General features: G+C 45.1%; 1 protein-coding gene across 1 annotated transcript in view; it reads left to right on the forward strand.

Annotated features, from left to right (window-relative positions):
- The first annotated feature begins 2,380 nt into the window (after nucleotides 1-2,380).
- The window catches only part of LOC149369500 (uncharacterized), a 48,508-nt gene continuing 37,016 nt past the window's right edge, over nucleotides 2,381-13,872 (forward strand). The window contains exons 1-2 of the mRNA XM_089575725.1: nucleotides 2,381-2,519; nucleotides 7,229-7,378. Coding sequence (XP_089431851.1) covers nucleotides 2,381-2,519; nucleotides 7,229-7,378 — 289 coding nt within the window. The remainder of the gene's footprint in view (nucleotides 2,520-7,228; nucleotides 7,379-13,872) is intronic.

A 13,872-nucleotide genomic window follows, 5' to 3' on the forward strand; every position in this document is an offset into this window, starting at 1 on the left:
GCTCTTTACCTTCTTCTCCTTCTTCTTCCTGTGTGGTGTTCGCGCTGCTGATACATATGGATCGCAACCAACTAGCCCGACAGATGGTGTTATCCACAGAACGCCATCGACCATTCGGCTGTACGTCTTGTTCGTCGGTAAATTGGTTTTTGACGAAAGGAAATATATCTGTGTCGCATATCTCGTTGGACACCTGAACCTCGCCGTAACGGGAAAGGTGAAAGATAGGAGTGAACGAAGACACCGTATTCACTAGACGCGCCTTTGTTCATTCCAAACCATCGAGCTGGCATGGCGGAGTGGTTAGCGTGCTCGTATCGCACTCCGGAGGCCGTGGGCCGATTCCCCAACTCAACCACTTTCCTACACGGTTTTATTTATTTATCTGGGGTGACTGGAAAGCTTAATTAGGCTGAGTAGCTAATTAAGCAATTAACTAAACACATTCCCACTAATATGGAGCATCACTATACGGTCCCTTTAATTGGTAGCATGGTTACTGGCCAAAGTGCACTTGGCCCCGTTTGAAATTCGTGTACTCTGACGTCACGACCATATCGACCAATTGAAACGAGGTCAGCGTTGTTGCGGCCACCTGAGGTCTCGCTTTGGCTATTGGAGTGTTGCTTTCGCAACAAAAGAACTTTTTGTCCCAAGTTATGTAGCCTTGCCGAAAGACGGGCATGCTGGAAGCAGAACGACCTTTCACAACACCATGATTCTAGCCAGAATCAAGGACCAACTTGCGTGCGAAATCTCGAAAGCGCATGCCATACTAGACATCGGAAATCAGTGCATCTAGGACCCTTTTATCAGACTCATTGATGTGGAGAAGGGATCTTGGTGTAAGAACTAGCTATGCGCATTATTACCACCACGTGGCGTCGTTGTTCAGTTTATTTTTTGCCTTCTGATTTTTCGATGTGTCGGTTATACGTGTATATTTATATTCGCCTTCCGTAAACTTCCCAGCCATTTAGCTTCGCGTTTCTTTTCTCGGTTGCCTGCCCTTGCAAAGTCGGTTGCGAAACCTATAACTCTGAAATAATTAGCGCGGTCTCAGATATTTTGATCATAAAGCCTATGTGGTCGGAGAAGTGTGAGCTGTTAGGATGCGCTCTGTGTTGAGAAGCCATCCAGGAACGACAGTTAGTCGACGCTCCCGGTAGAGCGTTCTGGTGCAAGAACAACCATCAGTGGCCCTTCCTCAATGGGCTGGTGACGAAGACGAAGCTGGCAGTGGCGCGGGACGGAGCGCCCGCGCTAGGCCAGCGGCCATTAAATCATCTCATAGCCATGGTTCACCACGTCTCATTTTTAGGCTGGCCGCCGCGTAACATTTGGTGTGAGGTGCTGGGGTCCCTTCAGCTTTGGAGGGCGTGACAACCTACTGACAAAGTTGTTGTATGATTTCGCACGCTGATGCGCGTTAAACTATCAGGGAGCAGTTCCACCGGTTTCGTACGCATTTTCTCTGTCGAACTTTCTTCTGATAGCAGTGGCACCGGGTTGACGGCAAATGCTAATAAAGATTTTATGTCCCGTCAAATTATCCGTAAATAAATATTTTTCTAGCTTGGGTGTCCGCTTACACGTTCACGACGTCAATTTTACTTCGGATTTCTTTTACAATGAAACGCTCGCTGTTCAACAAACACTCTAGAATACATTATTGTTAAGCAGTACTTCCAAGGGACTCAGAGCATGCTCAGAATTACCCTTCTCGTAACCATGCAGTGTTAGATACTCGCCAAAAAACGAAACGTTCCCCAGGTTGAATATTCAGCTTTTGAACTTTACTACGATGTTTAATGTTGATACGTTTTTGTTATACTTCAATGCTTCCTGCGTTGAAAATGAATATTGCCCGTGACTTCTGCGTTGACCTCTGGCCCTCAAAGTGTAGGCCCTATATCATGCAAAGTGTAAGAAGAAGCTTATTCATTGATCTCAACGTAGTTTTCACCGCTTCAGAAGCTGACACGTTTTTGTTTAGTGTTCGTGATATATCTGCTTTTTGCCATCCCTTCGGGACCACCTAGAATCAATTCAGCTTTGCCTTCTCATTTAACCTGCGTTCTTGATTAAACGCAGCGTGGTATTTTTGCTGTCGCATATCAAGCGCTCTTTTAACTGCTCTGAAGCCGAATGTGTGGCTCAATAACAATGACGTCCGGCTGCGCAGCTGAATGTGACAGGCCGCGTTTCGATGGCGTCAAAGTAAAAAACTGCCGTCAAGCGGAGTGATTCTATTGTGAGTTAGAGAACGCCATGTGGTCGATATTCGAGCCCTTCGCTACACCGTATCTCAAAGCTCGCAAGTAACTTAGGAGGAGCGAATCCGACTCGTGTTATCGGGCCATTGCACTACGTTCACTTAATGGGCCTTGGTTACCTCGTCTTCTGCAGGGTAACGAAAGGCCGCATAGAAGAGAAGTTCGCCACCCTCATCCTCTGCGCCTTCTGCATCCTGCTGTGTCTCGTCGCCATCTCGCTGGCCATGCTGTACCTGCATGCAGGTGAGGTTTGCATTGCTAGAAGGCATGCGAAAGCCGGACTAGAACTCAAGACAGAAGCAGATTGGTTGACCCTTCGCTCTTGTAAACTTGCCTATGTTTTTGTTTTATGGTTTTCTGGGGTTTAACACCCCAAAGGGACTCAGGCTATTAGGGATGCTTTAGCTGCGGGCTCTCGAAAATATCGACCACCTGGGGTTATTCAATCCCTAAAGTGCACTGATATCGCACAGTAAGTGGGTCTCTAGCATTTCGTCTCTATCGAAACGCGTCCGCAACGGCCGGAATTGAACCCGCGTGTTTCGGGTCATCAACCAGCCACCATAACAACTGAGCCACTGCGGCGGCTATTGACAGTGTGGATCATAATACCTGACCTGATCGATAATACTGTTAATGAGACAGTAGTGCATAGCAATAGGACATCTCGCTAGTAGCGAAGCAGGAAGAAAGCCTTGGGAGCAATGCAAAGGGGCCAAGCAGCTGGACAGGATCAAGTAACAGAAGGTGAGATTGCGCTAGAAAAAGTAGCCACCCTGTATACGCAATGCCTTGAGACCTCGAGTGTACCTGTAGCATGGAGGAACGCTACACTGTTAGCAAACCTCTCAAGTACACGTTATTCGATCAAAACAGCAAACTTTTTTGAACCACCACGCAAACTGTTAAGGTTGTTACTTGCGGTGGGCTACACGCTTCAAAGAAATTAAGGAGCTTAACAGTTATAGTTAAAAATTTCACTATTAAATATTAGTTAACCGTTCGGCTGGTTAGCCACGTCTTGGCGGTGTTCTGATGTATTGCACCGCTTACAATGCTATGCAGCAAAAAGCGCCCCTCTAACTCAAAAAGCCTAATTTAAAAATTTACTTAAAATGTAAGGTGCAAAACCCTGAATATAACGTTTATCGATTACGAGAAGAATGCGACTGAGTGGAAACCCCAGCAGTCATGCACACAATGCGCAATCAGGGTGCAGAAGAGTCTTATGTGAAAATACTGGAAGATATTTATAGCGACTGCACAGCTACCGTAGTATCCCATAAAGTCAGCAATAAAATTCCAATAAGGAAGGGTAGCTATGCTTGGAATCTTCTCTCCAAAAATCGTGCCCACATCAGATGTTCCAGAGCTTTAATTATCAGATAAGCCGGCTTGTGGCTGCAGGGTTTTCCTGGTCGGTTCTGACAGCAGTCTCTGAGGCCATCCTTCAGAAGTTCAAACGTGGAACGAGACAAAAAACGGCTGATGCTCTTCAAAAGGCCCCTAGGCCAGAAGTTGTGCCCTACCTCCACAAAATCTCGCACAACCTCAAAAACGTTGCTGGCAGGCATGGAGTACCAGTCTTGTTCTCGGCTCCCAACAAGTTGGGAAAGCTCTGTCCGCGCATTTGCAGTGCAAAAAAGCGCGAGTGCCTGAAAAAGCATCAGAAGCCGTTTGTAAGATGTTCCACTGGAGTGGTTTATTCCATTCCCCTGTCTTGTCGAAAGTTTTATGTAGGCCAAACTGGACGTTGTGTCAACGACCGTCTAGGGGAACACGCCCTAAATTTAGAAAATGAAAGCGATAAATACAAACATCTTGTTGCACATGTAAGTAAGTGTGGAGCATGCGTGGCCCGGTTTGAGGAGACAAAGGTTCTTGGTAAAAGTAAAGACAGGACAGCACGGATAATCCTAGAAGCGTACCACATACAGAAACTTTGCAGCGAGTGCATCAGCGAACCTTCTTTATCTCTGTTCCAGGCTGAGATTGACTATTTTAATGCAGCTACTTGTTGATTAGATGGAAGATAAACGGAAGTGTGATGCCCTTGTCTTCCCGCGCATGCGCTCGCGATTTGATGGCTCTGACTCAACCCTTGTTTTGTTTTTTTGTCATCTTTTCTCTCACGATCCTTCGGCCTATAAATGGTGTGGCTTCCGCCGAATAAAATCAGTTGACAGTTAGCGCTTGTGTGCGTGCTTCCTCTCTTTTTTGTCCGTGTCTTTGTTTGCGCTATAATATTTCTAATTCAAGATGAACTACCAACTCGCCCAACAGGAAGTTTTAATGAAGGAAGGGTACCAGGCAGGGAGACACGATCTCGACAATGTTCACCACTTGTTTGCAGGCGGTATTCCGAGGCCTCAAGCGGGAACAGTTGCGGATAGGAGTTAATGGAGAATACCGAAGTAATCTGTCATTCGCTAATAGCATTGCCTTGCTAAGTCGCTCAAGACAATGTCTGTAAAGCATCATCATTGAGTTAGGCAGCCAGAGCAGAACGGTCGGTCTAAAAATTAACATGCAGAAAACGAAAGCCAAAGTAATGTGGAAAAGTCTAGCAAAGCAACTGCAGTTCGCAATTGGTAGCGAGGTGTGGAAGTAGTCAGGGAATATGTCTCATGGGGCAGGTAGTGACCGCTGATCCGGATCATGAGAGGGAAATAACTAGAAGAATAAGAATGGGTTCGAGCACATATGACAGGTTCTCTCAGATCATGAATGGCAGTTAATCAATATCCCCCAGGAGAAAAGTATGCAACACCTGTATCTTATCGGTACTCACCTATGGGGCAGAAATGTGGAGGCTAACAAAGAGGGTTCAGCTTAAGTTACGGACAACGCAGTCAGCCATTGAAATAAAAATAATAGGTGTAACGTAAAGAGATCCCAAGCGGGCGGAGTGGTTGAGGGAACAAAGGCGGGTTAATGACATCTCAGTCGAAATCAACAGAAGAAATGGGTTTGGGCGGGGCGTGTAATGAGAAGGCAAGATAGCCGCTGGTCCTTAAGGTAACAGGGTGGATTCTGGGAGAAGGCAAAAAGTTGGAGGTGGCAGCAGAAGCTTAGGTGGGAGGATGAAAATAAGAACTTTAGCGGGGATACGGTGGCGGCAAATGGGAAAGGAAAAGGTTAATTGGAGAGTCATATGAGAGGCCTTTGCCCTGCAGTGGGTATAGTCAGGCTGATGATGATTACGATAAATACTTCAGGAAGAGAACTGCTGTCCCACTTCTTGGACTTGTGTGCGGCCCTAGTGAGACAATCTTCCTGCTCTAGGAGGTAAAAAATTTCGTATTACCACTTAAATGTAACACTGTATGCAGTTACATCGTCGCATGCATTAGTCGTTTCAGCCTACTCAGAACACAGAATGAAGGCTTGAAGAATTGTGCCATGAAGAATATGTGAAAGCGAATAAGAAAGAAAAAATTCCCCGGAATTGCCAGAGCACGTAGAGAAATATTTGAGGTCTTACGAAGCCAGTAAGGCCTTACGAAGCCAGTTTGACTTCGCCCGGCATCCAAATTGCGTATAAATCTCTTTCATGTAGGTGATGTTGCAGAGTGCTTCGTGCTTTCTTCAGTGGCGTCGTTAAATGCGCTTCTGTACTGCCTGTACGGGAAACTTCTTTCGTGCTGTATGCCCTCGGCAGTTAATTCTCTTTGAACGTTTTCTTCTGTGCATTTTTTGTGAGTTTTTCGCTCCTTCAGATCTCATAACCAGCCGGTGATCCAATTCATCAGCACCACTTGTATCATCGCTGGCGTCATCATTTTTCGTGTAAGGTACCTACGCGGGTTGAACTGCTTAGCTATGTCGGCATCTTATCTATACTAGCATTGTAATTGCCCCCCTCGCCTCTATCTCTATGTGCGTTCATCAGATTTTTTTACCTGCATACTATACAGACTTAGCGCGCCTTCCTGGCCTTTTTGGTGCATTACTCTCGAAAAAACAAGCGCAACCGAAGACGAGCGACAACGTAGGAGATAAGAAAGGCATGATGCTCGTGCGCTCGTGTTTTTTCGAGGTAATCTAACCTTGCCAGCTTTTTGCCTACCTGGTTCCCTAGAGCATGCTCGACTGCTACGGTGTTGCACATGCTTTTGTTTCGACACACGTGTCGATAAACTTTTAAGAGTTCTGCCAGGTCTTTTCTGTCTAAGTATTTCGGGGATTTTATGCTTCGAGATTTCTTATTGAGATACTTCATCTCTCACGAGGAATTGCCAGCAGAGCTGCACAGACCTCTACTGCTATTGCACGCTCCGGAATTCCACTAGCAGTGTTGTCACCCCCCCCCCTCCCCCCAGAACGTTAGTTTCTCCTCTCGGTTAGAGAAAAATGCCTATTGTGCAGCAAGATCGCAACGTTTACTTTGGAACTCAGCGCTTACTGATTTATGCACTCCTTCATCACAGGCTCTTCCTTTTCCCACTTGAAACAAGGCTAAGCTTTGAAGTAATCATTCTGTGTTTTCTATATCTCACCTAGCCTAGCTCCTCCATACCCTAGACCATTCAGAAAATGGCGCTTGTTATCCAATACAATGTAGTTTTTTTTTCTTTAAAGCTCCGTACCAAAATAAGCTTGCTAAAGCTTACAATGAATTCTTTATAAAAGTCATATTTTTTTTCACGCAAGCAATTCTTGCTAAGCTGATAATTCCGTGCGACTTATTAGTTAGCCTTTCGTCATTACAACTCTAGGTACTGCATGCACATACCTAGAAAACCTTCGACTTGAAGCTCATCTTAAGAATAATTACGCTAACTGGCACACTCCTGCAGCTGCTGAATAATTTGTCACTGTCTTTTTTAGCATCAATCATACACATAAAAAGGAACACTTCACTAGTTCTGACGCAAACTTTGAGCTTGGAGGCATGTATCTTGCCATTTGCCTCTTTGCTTGCTCATGAACGCACTCTCTTCTGATGGCAGTGACCAACGACGAGCTGGCGACCAGCCCACTGTTTGACTTCAGTGGCCCGAGCTCCGTTGATGACAGCGACGTCGGACAGGTGTTCCCACCTGAGAGAAAGGATCCTTCCGGAGGCGATATGACGACCACAGAAACGCCGACCACTACAAGTAAGTTGAGGCTGCACCCAAGATGTTAATTTTAGTAAAGCGAACGGGTGTGTCGAGCAGTTTGTCATGAATTCAAAATCGATTGGGCTTGTGGACAATAAACGCGATTTTTTCCGTGCTGAAGCTAAGTTAAAATTAACGCTTAAAATTTCTCTTTTATTCAGAGTGGTGAAACAATAGCTCGGGAAAAAAATATGTTTGTCGTTACGCCATACTAGCCCAATAACTGCTGCTGTCCTCAATGCCAAATTAACGAAACCCATCTGCCCGTTTTGGCGACTCCCCTTCGGAGGTTTGTTATGGTTGTCAGCGTGCTGTCTATTAACGAAACTTCTTCCTGTCCTTTGCTTCCCCGTTTAATGCCCGGATCATGCATTTTGGGAATCAACTGCGCCAACTCTGCGCGAATAGCCATTTCCACCACCAGCCTAACCACTCCGACTCTAGGAAAAAGGCCTCTGTAGTTAACGTTCAGTTAAGCCTGTCCACCGCCAGTTAGAGCCGGCATAAAATTCCTAATTTCCACCGCCTACTTGACTTGCTGCCTGCCCCTTCTACATTTGCTTTGTCTTGTAGTTCACTCATTCGCATTACGAGACAGTCAGTTATCGTTCGTTTACTTTGCATGCCGCCCCCCTTCTAATTTCTTCTTCTTGATTTCGGCAAGCGTGTTCCTGATCCATTCTGTTCTCTTCCTGTCATTTCACATTGCTCCTATCAGTCGGCATTCTGTAGGTCCCAGGCCGGTCCTCAGTTGAAATTTAACGCATTTCCACCCCGCCGCGGTGGCTCAGTTGTTACGGCGCTCGGCTGCTGACCCGAAGGATGCGGGTTCGATCCCGGCCGCGGTGGCCGAATTTCCATGAAGGCGAAATTCTAGAGGCCCATGTACTGTGCGATGTCAGTGCACGTGAATGAACCCCAGGTGGTCGAAATTCCCGGAGCCCTTGACTAAGGAGTCTCTCATAGCCTGAGTTGCTTTGGGACTTTCAACCTCAATAAACCAACCGAACCAACCAAGCATTTCCTTGGTTTCTAAGCTTCAAACCCATAGGCGAGAAAAGGTATGGTACAGCTGTTGTACACATTCTTCTTGAGGAATCCTGGTAGACTTCTGCTCAACGCCTGAGAAGACCTGCCAAATGCATTCCATCCCATTCTCATTCGCTTAGGTGATTCATTTTCTTAGTCCGCATCTGCGGTCACTACCTCGCCTCAGTATGAGACCTGTACATCCGCAAGGCATTGCTAAGTACTTTCAGACTCTAGCAGGACGGCGCCCTGTGCCTGGAGCATGTCCTTGGACCCTTGAGTGATGCGGCTTCGGCTGCGCGTGGAACAAAACCCTTATTAGCTTTCCTTAGGGACGCGGTTTGGTTCACGCCCTTCTATGACCCTTTTTGTTTGTAAGTGAAAATGGCCTTGATTTCAGCTTAAACCTCTGTATTTCTTCTATTCCCCAATGTTTCGCCCTCCGCCTTCAACCTCCACTGAAGTAACGTGTCAGGGCACATTTCCTGTATTCATTACATTCTCTCTCTCTCTTCTCTGTACCTGGTACAACGCTTCACTGCCTACAGCAATATGTTTTTCCTCTCGCAGCGTGTTCAACAATACTGTAGCTGCGTTAATATTAACTGTAAGGAGCTAGCTGAAAGCAGCCTATATCACCCCTTTAGCGCCGTCATCATCGACGTCCCGTCGTATGCCCCTGCCGCAGTGAACGGGCAACAGCAGGTGTCTGCATTTTCGTCGGAAAAAAGCTGGGACTACGTCACTTCACCGCCCTGCTCGAATAGTGCGCGATATCTTCTAGCGCTGCAGTCGTGGCGTTCCGTGCCTGCAACTTCCTTCACGATCGATTTTTGTCGTCTTAAGAAATATGAAGGTGAAAAATTTTAAGAATTCATTTATTGATTACTCCATAATTACGTCTGGCAAGCGCTGTCCTTTCTGTTTCCTGGCTGGCTTCCCGCCTGGCGAATAATAACCAACAGTATTTCTCAAATTTACTAGAGAAATTTCAGAAAGTGGCAATTTTCCTCAAAAAAAATTTTTCCTCACATATTGGTCACGACTTGAAAGGTTCGTTACGTTTAAACTGGCTTTTACCAGAATGATAATGCTTGCCTCTTTGCGATGTCATGGTCACCCACTCTACTGGATTATACGAAGAATTTTCTCGTGGCTGTCTTGTACCTTTGGCACTTTTTCGTTCTTGTCAGTGATGTGGAAAAGCCTATGGCTAAAGCGCAACAAGATCACCTTGAAACTGTTGCTTGTGCCATTCAGCCTCCCTTCGGCAATAACACAAGTCCTCATGAATCAGAAAATAAGGCCTTGCACATCAGCATAACCGTCAAAACGACTTTGAAGAGCAGGCTAGAAATTCTCATAAATTGCAATCTCAAATCGAAGCACTACCTTGAAATGCACCCTTGATAAGGGGCGAGAATGGCTTCCGCAAATTAAGGGCAGCATTGCCGACTCAGAAATAGGGTGTACAGGGTTAAGTGCAAAATTGACGACTTGGAAAAGCGAGAGCTTTTGAAGCGATAGCACCACTACTAGAGGTCTCGTGCTGAGATGACCTTAAAGGTTCAGCCAAGGTCAAACCATCAGTTTATAAATTTAGAGAACAGGTGGACGGTGAACGGTCACACCAATGGCCGAACAATCCAACAGGTCCAGGTCGTTTCGAGGTCAGGTCAAGGCCAAGCCGGCGAAGTCAAGGTCACGTCAAGGTCAACCAAACTTTTAGTCACTTGACCGACTTTGGGCTCGCCGAGGAGCCTAATCGCGGCGTTTACGTAATAGGGCGTGAAGTCATGTCATCTTTAATCGACTACATAATGGCAGGAGCGTCGGCGCGCCTAGGAATCAAATTAACGGTGCTTTACCTTTGGTTAAACCGAGCTAGAAGCGACAGCTTCATGTTAGCCTGGAAATTACTTAAGAAAGACTGAACGAACAGCACAACAAGAATTTGCCAGGCTAAACAATTGTGATGCTACCGCTTCTCACGCGGTTTAAGCAAAGCTAAACCACTGTTAATTTTCAATTAAACTTCATGCGCCCAACATCTACCCATTGGTCTGTCGGTAATGCCAGTTATGCTGCACATGTGTCCAGTGTACCGAATGACACCCTTCGAGTTCTTATTTTGCTCACGCTGGTGCAGCGTCGTTGTGTAGACAAAAGCGTTTTGATAAATTTTTTCGTATACGTTAACACGACAAGCGTTACTGCGAAATGTTTCACTTTTCTAACCGATTGACTCATCTATCAACGAATCTGTCTCGGACGATATTGTTCGCGCATGTGTATTCTGTTACAAATTGTTTCTTGAAAGAACGAGCAGCAGGAGTGGCATTCTAACTGCAATAAAGAACGCACTGATTGAGGTAGGAATCCTTATTTTCTGCTTTTTTGACTGTGTATGCATTTCACTGAAACGCAATTAAACAGATATAGTCAACTTTGCGGTCTATCGTCCCCGTTACATGTTTAATGGGTTTACAGTTGAATCTTATGGCATGCTTACAGATATGCGAGCTCGTTTTCCTAACTTGGCCTTAATTTGTACTGCCTCTGGTGATTTTAGCTTTCCCCTTATCAAATAAGACGCTCTCTCTCTGTCAGCAGGTGAAAAAGATGCGCACGTCTTCCTACAGGCTTGTCTACATTTCCCCTTATTCAGCTCGTTACAACCATATAATCCTAGGCTAATGCTGCTGACATTCTGGGTAAGGTGTTAATGAATGTCCCTGATTCTTCCTCTGAAATCAGTGACATAGTCTTTGTGCACCTGACATCAATACTAAACACCCGAATCAATTTTTAAACAACAGAAAAACTGCCTCTACAGTGCATGATGCAACCTATATTCACCGAAAGCAAGAATTTTTTTTTGAATTTGTGGTGTCGATCAGTGGGAGAGTAGTTGCGGAATTATTTTATCTCTTAACGGTAATTGATTAGAAAGCAGGAGAAAAAACAACCACATGCCTCAAGTGCGATAGGTCGTGGGTTCGGATCTCATCGGTGGCATGTGGTTATTTTTTCTGCTTTCTAATCAGTTATATTTAAGCAATAAAATAATATAAAAATTATATCCCATCGATCAACACCACAAATTGTAAAAAACTTCCCTGTGCTCCTTGGTCTCGGTAACCTTCCGCTTCCTTCAAGTCTGTCACGACGACCCCCTCTATTCTCTTCTCTTGTCTGCTGAATGGTTCTAAATAGATAATTGTCGTGACAGCGCTAATTTAGTCCAAATTAACCACTTGCTGTGAGAATTCTTTAGTTGATTGTTTCTTCGCACCGTTGAACAGATTTGAAAAGCATTTGTACCTTTTCTAAACCCCCTTACATCTAGATTCACACCTGCAGTCACAATAAAGTGCAGTAAAAGCTTACTTTGGCTCAACGACCTCCGTGAAGAACTAAAGACAAGCAAAAACGTTTGTATTGGTAGGAAGTTGCTATCAACCGTCCAACTCCATGGCAAGAGTGCATAACAGTCATAAAAATGCCAACGAATGCTTCCAATAACTCGTTGTTCATATCATACCGACGTCTTCCGTACGATGCAAACAATAACCCACGCTGATTCCGGCGCTTAATTTATTCGCATTAAGCTGTGATACAACCCTAACAGCTGGTATTGATGCCAAGCTTCATGCTTCCCACCAAATGAGCTAAATTACGGTATTTTGTCGCCATTCTATTCATGATTTTTCGATGCCGCGAGTATTCTTTTGTGGAGCTGTGATTTTTCTTCGCTAACCTCTTTGTTACTACCAGCTTGGATCACATTTGCTTTTGTAACAAGGTACTGAAAAAAAAACGCTCAGAATATTTCTGAAGTATTATCCACGCTTTATTTCACAATGCTTACGATCTGGTTTAATTCCTCATAACGGCCTGTAGCCAGAGTAATGCTCAAAGTCAAATCTGGCGAAAGATGCGATCCCCTCAACTACTGATCTATTTCGATCATCGCACTATCTCTAGGCTCTATGAGCACGCAATAGAAACTGGTGCTCCTACCTCTAAGATCAGGCAATATTTTTCCGTATCACCATAGTTTCTGCAAAAGATTCTTATGTGACAACCACAACTTTGTGTTTACTAACGATATACGAACTTCTATAGACGATGCACTGCACGCTCACGTTTTGTTTCTTTAATTTTTCAAAAGTTTTCAACAGTTTCCTCACCACAGGCTTTTCCCTAACTTAACGCACCTCAGTATCTACCTCCACATTCTAGCATCAATAAGCCCATTTAAGGATAGCGATACTCACGTTGTCCCAGCTGCTTAAGCTGCCAGATGGACAACGGTGCACAACATTCTAAATGTTTTTTGCTGAATGCTGCCGATCAAAAATCAGGGGGTACTTTGATGACCTAAAGTGCGGTGAGGCGAAAGCCTTACGCGTGGCGTTGCTGCTTGTGTCACTGATGTGTGGTTAAGGTGTTAAGCTTCGCCTCTAAGAGCTAAACGCTACAGCGTCTTGCAACGCTGCCAGGGAGTCCATTGAACGCCATCACCCGTTCGGCTCTATGCCTTGCTCGTCGGTAAATTGGTTTTTGAGGAAAGTAAATGTATCTGTCTCTCATATCTTGGTGGACACCTAAACCTCGTCGTAACGGGAAGGGAGGAAGATGGGAATGAATGAAGACACTGTATTCACTAGACGAGCCTTTGTTCATTCCAAACCATTGAGCTGGCATGGCGGAGTGGTAGCGTGCTCGTCTCGCATTCCCGAGACCGGGGTTCGATTCCCGAGCTCGGCCGATTTCCTACTCGGTTTTATTTATTTATCGGGTCTGACTAGAAAGGTTAATTAGGCTAATTGGCTAAGTAAGCAATTAATTCAGTCCCACTTACTTGGAGCATCACTATACGATCCCTTTAATTGGTTGGATGGTTACTAGCCAAAGTACAATTGGCCCCATTAGAAATTCGCGCGCTGTGACGACACGACCGTTTTGACCAATTGAAAAGCGTGACATTTTTGTCGACAACGCCTGCTTACAACGATGAGGGATTAAAGGCTTCCGCCTTAATAATTAGCGAGTTTTCGTATTTCGCTCATACGCCTTCTTGCTGTTTCAGTGTGTTACAAGCGCGGGTTAAAGTGATGGGACCAATTTTTGCGGAAAATTTTGGTTTTAAAAATTCCTTCGCTTTTATCCTTTTCCTTGTGTGAACTACTACACAGTACTGCGGAAAGTAATTTTTAATTTTATGGGAAGTTTTCTTATATGTCGATAAGACTGAGGTACTAATACGCATTTGATCTGAGGTCTTCACGAAGTCACTGGTACAAAATAGCACCTCTTTTTCAGTAAAACCACTAACCGAAACGGATGAAAAGTGCCGTAACTCAGTTTCTACAGTCAATCTGAGAGTAACTTTGCCAATTCGATGCATGCGAGCCACGCATACAGGGTGCGCCTTGTAAAGGGCATAAGACATCCTG

The sequence above is a fragment of the Amblyomma mixtum genome, chromosome 1 (genome assembly GCF_055824585.1).
Source record: "Amblyomma mixtum isolate Tamu chromosome 1, ASM5582458v1, whole genome shotgun sequence".
NCBI lineage: Eukaryota > Metazoa > Arthropoda > Arachnida > Ixodida > Ixodidae > Amblyomma > Amblyomma mixtum.